Genomic DNA, 6,960 nt, shown 5'->3' on the forward strand with positions numbered 1-6,960 from the left:
ATCTGGCAACCGCTTACGTGGCTGAGTGATGTGTTCAAATGTATTTCGATAAAGTGGGATAATGGACAATTACGATACATTCGTGTACTAAACTGTTTTTTCCCCCCTTCAGAATCTGCTCCATCGCTCATTGCTGTCGACTGGATGGATTTTAGAAAGTAATTTATGTGTATGTATTGGCAACAATCTTAAAAGTTTTGCATTTCCCGAGTGGCCGCTTTTAAATTTTAGAATTTACGCGAGGTACGTGAATGCAGCTTTCCACTGGGGAAAGAAAATGGAGGAATCGACTGGGAAGCAGCATCGATTTTAAATTCCACTTTTAACTTTATATTAAAGTTTTGACAACACTGCTGTTTTAACTTAATATATTTTTTCGAATTTTCGTCTTAACTGCTGTTAGTGTGTGTAGAAATGTCTAGCGAGGTGAAGCAAAGAAAGAAAAAACAAAGTGATAACGTCGATCTTCCAAACAAAAACGATACAAAAGTAAATCGTGAACATGTCGGCATACCTCCCAAAACTTCGACTTTGGATATTAAATTCTTCATCTGCCTATTTTCGCTTGCTGTCTGTGCTGCACTCACCTGGTAAGTTTAAACTATAAACGTACTATATTTTGTTCCCTTCAATTGTAATTTCCACATTTTTGTTTTAGGGTGGTTCTGCAGCAAAATACGAGGTTCTCCAATATGGAGGAAAAATTCGCACTGTTGTACAGAAAAACCTCAAGTTTGTCCCTGATCGAGGAGCAAGTTGATAGGGTTACCCAAAAAGTAAGTTTGTTTTTTTTGTTCAAAAAGTACTGAAATGTGTAACATGGTATCAAATAATGCAAACCCAAGAGCTCTGAAGTAATCAGAGATAGGAACGATTTTGTGCTGCTAACTCAAGGGGTTATTTGGATGGAGATTTTGTTGCCTTTACGTTGGGATGTGACGATGCAAGCTCACAGTAGGGTGTTAGACACAATGTATTCACATGATTGGTCAGATTTGCTCATTTGGAACTTGGGTATCCTTCTCAGTAAAGCATCCTGGACCAAACTGGTATGTGCCGTTGGGATGTGAACATACAGCAGCTAAAAGACGGGTACTTTTACAAAATAAACAATGTTCCCATTTGTGCCATTGCATTTCCTTGAAAGTATACGGTCTCCATCCACCAATCAACAGATGTCGGTGTGTCTAGCTCCACCCTCCAGGTACCCTACCTCAGAGCCAATTACAATTTTGGTACCCTCCAGACGAACAATTCGATGGATTCCTAGTTTGGATTGGATTGGACTAGCCTTTATTAGTCTCACAGTGGATACATTTACATTTCACAGCAGCAATATTATGAAAGGAATGGGAAATGAAAGAAAGAAGTAGAACAAACAAAATACAGGTAAAGGCAGCCAGTCTCGAGGCGCAATCTTGAAGTCAAAAGAACAAAAACAAAAAAAATATGACAACACAAAAGCGCCATTTTGAAATCAAAACAACAACAACAACATACAAAGTAAATAACAAATTATGTGACACAACACAAAAGGCACAGCCTCTTTCTTGCATGAAGCAGTTCTAGATGAAAGAGGAGAGGATCAAAGCGTCCTTTTCACCAGAGCCTCAGGGATGTCATGGTGGAATGTGCACGTCTCCTACAGGCTAAATGTTGAAAGCAAACACAAAGCTGTAGCATCCATTGACAAAAAGGGATTGTCACATCTCATTAATCCGCTTCAATTCCAAGCTGTGACAGTTCCACATATGCATCAAGCCATGCATCCATCCAGTCGCAGACTGTCCAACAGCACCGACTTCCGCTGAACAAAACGGGGCTGTGAAAATGCTGCCCAACACAGGCGCAAAAAAAGCACAATATACCCCAGAGCCGTCAAGCGATGACAGTCTAATGGTGCAGACTTCCAAATCAAAAACTGTGCTGGCATTTTCGTGCTGCCGAAAAGGCGCAAGCGCTCAGCACCGTCTCCTCCTTGATGAATGTCGAAACAGCCCTCCTGCTTTGTGTTGCGGCTGCAGCTCGCCGCCTCCGAGGACGACCTCCAGGCGGTGCTCTCCGCCGTCTCTTCGGAGAGCGAGCTCCGGCGGGATGTCTCAGCGCTACACATCACCGTGGCCACGCTGCAATCAGAGGACAGTTCGGCGTCCGGCGACCTACAGGCGGTCACTACCCGTTTCCTCAACGTGACGGAGATGTGGCAGGAGCGCCTCGCCGCCGCCTCCTCCGAGGTGGCCGCCCTCAAAGCCGAATCCCGGGAAGCCCACGCCGGCGCCACGGAGCGGGTGAACGAAGCCGAGCGGCGTGCTAAAGCATTGGCGGACAAATTGGAGGAGCTCCAGGACAGTACCAGGAGGAACGCCCGGGCTATGGAACGCGCCGAGGAGGATGACGCCAAGCGGGCTCAGGCGCAGCTGGACTGGAACACGCAGCAGATCCATAAAATGGACCAGAACATCAACAGACTGACGCGCCAGGAGGCGGAGCTTAGCACCCAGCTACAAGAACACCTACCCCGAGCCAAAGAGTGCGAGGAGCAACTCCCTTACGTGGAGGAAGCGCTACGCTCCATCGTGAAGCTCGCCGCGGACCTCAGCGGCGCGGAAAGGCGCATGGAAGAAGTGACGCTGCAGGTGTTTTCGGCCGAGGACAACATGCTGAAATCGCTCAACCGGATCGTCGCCATGCGCAAGGAAATGGATGCGCTGCAGGCGCGAGGCACCATCCTCAAAATGAAGAGCGAGCTGGCGGTGGTGCGCGAAGCCGTCCACGAGCTTACCATGGTGCTCAGGGGGGAGCAGGAGGAAGAGCCTGATGAAGAGTGGGAGGAGCCAGTTGAAATTTCTTCGGATGATGTCACACAATGATGGCCAATACCTGGTTTCACATATTTGAATGTATTCTTTAAAAAAACCATTTATTCCAAGTTGTGCAGCTGGACGGGATGTTTTCAGGCGTGACACACCGTGAACGTTTTTACAATACATCTGAAAATAAGCTTACTGGTACAGACGCTCCCCTACTTACAAACATTCAAGTTACAAACAGCGGTACATACGAACATTTTTGTAGCAACATATGTCATATTCTCTCCAGTTGTACATGAGCATATATTATATTCAATGTTTATTTTTCAGTGCAAACCAATACAAGTTACTTATATAAGCCTTTAACATACATTCCATACAAAATACAGACGCTCCCCTACTTATGAACATTCAAGTTACGAACAACGGTACATACAAACATTTTTGGAGTAGAATACAGTAAAGTCTCGTTATGTCGATATTGGTTATATGGATAGTACTGCTTATTACGATACTATTTCTATATCACTATTTTTTCCGACTCCCAAGAATATCAATATAACGATACTTTACTGTAGTATTCTCTCCAGTTGTACATGTACATATCTTTATACAGCATATATTTTATTCAATGTTTATTTTCAGTACGAACCAATACAGGTTACTTATACAAGCATCAAACATACTTTTATAAGCCTTCAACATACATCCCATACAAAATATAGCACTGAATCAACTTACAAACAAATTCACCTTACGAACGAACGTTCGGAATGTAACTTGTATGTAAGTTGGGGAGTGTCTGTATTTGCACTTGATTATATTTCTAGATGTTTGATATTTGGCATCACTTATATAAGCCTTAAACATACATCCCATACAAGATATAGCACTGAAGCAACTTACGAACAAATTCACCTTACGAACGACCGTTCGGAACGTATCTCGTTTGTAAGTTGGGGAGCGATTTGTTATTTTTATGTATGCTTGAACGTAATGGAAATGTGTAATTATGGTCACAGGTGTGCAGTACTTTTGGTAACTAAAACAAAAAATATAACTTACAAACTGAAATACTTACTGAAATATCACTGCCAGACAATGTGCAAATATGTTCACTCCAGTGCCAGGGTTTTTGTCATTTTCACTCAAATTGCATGATCCACAGAATTTTAAGTTTTGGGACTACATAAACATTCAATGCAGCATAAGAAACTTTAGACTGTCTTTTTTTTCCCATCAGAAAAAAAAGTTAATTCCTAAGTTATATGGGTCTGGAGTTATCTGAGTTTGAAATGGGGGCGGCTGTACAAAATACAATACAATACATTGATTTCTATAGCGCTTTAACAACAGCTGAAGCTATAACAAAGCGCTAACAAATACTGCACCCTCGCGGAAGAGAAAAACATTGCCAGAGGTCTGACTAGCGCTTTATCGGCACCCTCTGCAAGAAAAAAACAAAACCCGAACAAATTCGGGATTGGCGCTCCAGTCATGCTTGTCAATTCCCCAATAAATTAAAAATAATAAATGAAAATGTGTTCATGTTTCTTTGTATTTTTAAAACCACTCCAGGAATGTATACTTTGTCCAATTCTCACAAAATATTGAAATACAGACAAATAAAATTGCTTAACGTAATCTTGTTCTGTATTGCAGTGTGCTAGCGTGCACCTGACGCTGGATGACATGGCAGCTCGTCAGCAGTCTACGCGGGCTCAGCTGGAGAGCCTGGAGGGAGAAGTGGGCCAATTGAAGGACGGGACATCCCGGCTGAGCAACGAGCGTGCGGAACTGCGGTCCAACGCGGCTGCGCTGAGCGGCGCCGTGGACCAAATTGAAGCGCGCACCTCCGCCGTCACGGTGGATTTTGCTAACAAGGTGCGCTTGATTTACCACTTCTTGTGTCATTTTACAGTGCAGTAACACCCCCGCCAATAGGTGGCGTCGGTGAGGACGGACATCCGGCGCATGGACGGCCTGCGCTCGGAGCTGGACTCCCTCCTAACGCAGGTATCGGATCTGGAGGTCCAGGCGTCGCGGGCCGAGCGCTCCACGGTGGGCCGCATCGGCGACGTCCTGGCCGGAAGCATCGAGCGAGTCTCCAACCTCCGCGCTGCATCCGAACGCAACACACAAGCACTGGAGCAGCTACGCCGACGCCTCCCCGAGTTGGACGCCGCCGATCGTAGTATTTCGGAGAGGCTGCAGGAGCTGGAGGGGGGCCGGGCTCGCCTCATCCGTACGGTGAGCTTCGCGGCGGACCTCAAACCCAAAGTGGGCGCCATTAAAAGAGATTTCGGGGCGTTGGAGCCTCGGTTGGCTGACCTCACCTTCCGCGTGGGGAGTTTGGCCGAGGAGCTCGGTAAGAGGGAGGAAGAAATCGGCGAGCTCAGAAGTGCTTTGGATGAGCTCACGTCGGCCGAACAGCGGGACGTAAGTGTCACGACTGAACACCAAAATTTCACATCGCACATGAACGCGACTTAATTTGAGAACATACAGTAAATGACTCCATCTTTTCCGTTGTTTTATATTGCCTATTTACGATGCATTCAATGGCGGTGAGATTTTTCAAATACGTTCTGCCATTCAAACATCTTTTTGGTTTATTTCCCATTGACGCAGAACACAGAGAATAGCATTTTTTTTCCTTAACTCATTCACTGCCATTCACGAATTTATTCGGGAATTGAAAATATGACGTAGACGCCATTCCTGAATTTTTTCGGCTTTTGTTTTTTCATGCTTGGTTGCCGATAAAGCGCTGACCATGGCCTCTGGCAATGTTTTTTTTCTTTTCCACAAGGGGGCATGCATCATTTCCCTTTTTTTCCATGTTAGCGCTATGTCACAACTTTAGCTAACATGACAAGCGCTAACATTCAGTAGCAATATGTATGGATTGCATTGCATTTTGTACATCTGCCCCCATTTCAAGTTCAGATAACTCCAGACCCATACAATTTAGGAATTAACTTTTTTTTCTGATCGAAGAAGACTTTCTTACGCTGCATTGAATGTTTATGTAGTCCTAAAACTCAATATATTCTGTGGTTTCTCCAATTTGAGTGACAATGACAAAAACCCTGGCAGTGAATGAGTTGAAGTACTTAGCTGAATGCTAACAAAACCTAACGGCTTAAACAAGCTAAAATGCTCGCGGAAATATATATTTTTATCCTCGCCAGTGCAATTGTGACCCCCCCCCACAACCCCTCCGTCATGTACAAGTCTTATCCTATACTGCCCTCAAGTGGCCAAGCAAGGGAGAGCAACAAAATGCCCGTAGAATTGAATGAACCACAATATGTGGTTCCATTTTTATTCATGCCATTACTGTTTTTGGGGTACATTATTTTAGAGTATTTGTCTTTTTTTTTAATGATTAATTGAAAATTAAATGACAGAGTAAATTTCAAGGCATCACACTTATTCTGCATACCGATTCATCCTCCATGTACAAGTCTTATCCTGTACTGCCCTCAAGTGGCCAAGCAAGGGAGAGCAACAAAATGCCTGTAGAATTGAACCACAATATGTGGCCAAAAAGTTCCATTTTATTCATGCCATTAGTGTTTTTGAGGCCAATTATTTTAGAGTTCTGTTTTTCTTTTTTTATATTAATAAATTAAATGACTATGACATACTGAATAGCCATGTGCTTTCAAAACAAGAAATTTGAGCAACCATTAAAAATACAGTGCGACCTCAACTTACAAACACCTTATCTTACAAACTTTTCGTCTTACAAACGTCAAATTTATGAAAATTAAACCTTATAATAAGCACTATTTTCATAATACACACCCACCACGGCTGGCGGAGTGATCTTCGGCGGAAGCACACGACCGAACAGCACCAGAGGACCTAGCACATTTATTATACATAGAATAAGGTATGTTGTGTGTAGTTTTAAGGCTTATTTAGTTGAAAAGTATATTTTATGGAAACCCGGGAACGGATTATTCCCATTTTAATGGTTTCCTATGGGATTTTTTTTTTTAGATACACACTTTTTGCCTTACACACTCTGTCTGGGAACCAATTAAGTTCGTAAATTGAGGTCTCACTGTATATAGAATAACAAGTGACAAGCTATTATATTAATAAACGTAATAATTTTCCTGTAATTTTTAATTTGTGA

At 43.4% G+C, this 6,960-nt stretch overlaps 1 protein-coding gene across 2 annotated transcripts; it reads left to right on the forward strand.

Moving 5' to 3' along the window:
- Positions 1–32: 32 nt before the first annotated feature.
- Positions 33–6,865, forward strand: ikbip (IKBKB interacting protein). 2 transcript variants are annotated; one of them, XM_088988695.1, is made up of 4 exons: positions 33–590; positions 659–776; positions 4,473–4,694; positions 4,755–6,865. In XM_088988695.1, the coding sequence occupies exons 1-4, from the start codon at positions 415–417 to the stop codon at positions 5,301–5,303; spliced, it is 1,065 nt and encodes a 354-aa protein (XP_088844821.1). In that variant the 5' UTR covers positions 33–414; the 3' UTR covers positions 5,304–6,865. The 2 variants fall into 2 exon arrangements, with proteins under 2 accessions (XP_088844821.1, XP_088844820.1); XM_088988694.1 differs by lacking the exons at positions 4,473–4,694; positions 4,755–6,865 and adding an exon at positions 2,025–4,433.
- Positions 6,866–6,960: the final 95 nt, after the last annotated feature.

The sequence above is a fragment of the Hippocampus bargibanti genome, linkage group LG22, assembly GCF_051943395.1.
Source record: "Hippocampus bargibanti isolate YZ-2025 linkage group LG22, ASM5194339v1, whole genome shotgun sequence".
Taxonomy (NCBI): domain Eukaryota; kingdom Metazoa; phylum Chordata; class Actinopteri; order Syngnathiformes; family Syngnathidae; genus Hippocampus; species Hippocampus bargibanti.

What these genes read in the sequence shown, in the direction of transcription:
- ikbip (XM_088988694.1), top strand. Translation starts at nt 415, where the DNA reads ATGTCTAGCGAGGTGAAGCAAAGAAAGAAAAAACAAAGTGATAACGTC. An exon ending in GTCTGTGCTGCACTCACCTG is followed by an intron (nt 591 to 658) that starts GTAAGTTTAAAC and finishes TTTTTGTTTTAG; the next exon opens with GGTGGTTCTGCAGCAAAATA. An exon ending in TTGATAGGGTTACCCAAAAA is followed by an intron (nt 777 to 2,024) that starts GTAAGTTTGTTT and finishes TTGCGGCTGCAG; the next exon opens with CTCGCCGCCTCCGAGGACGA.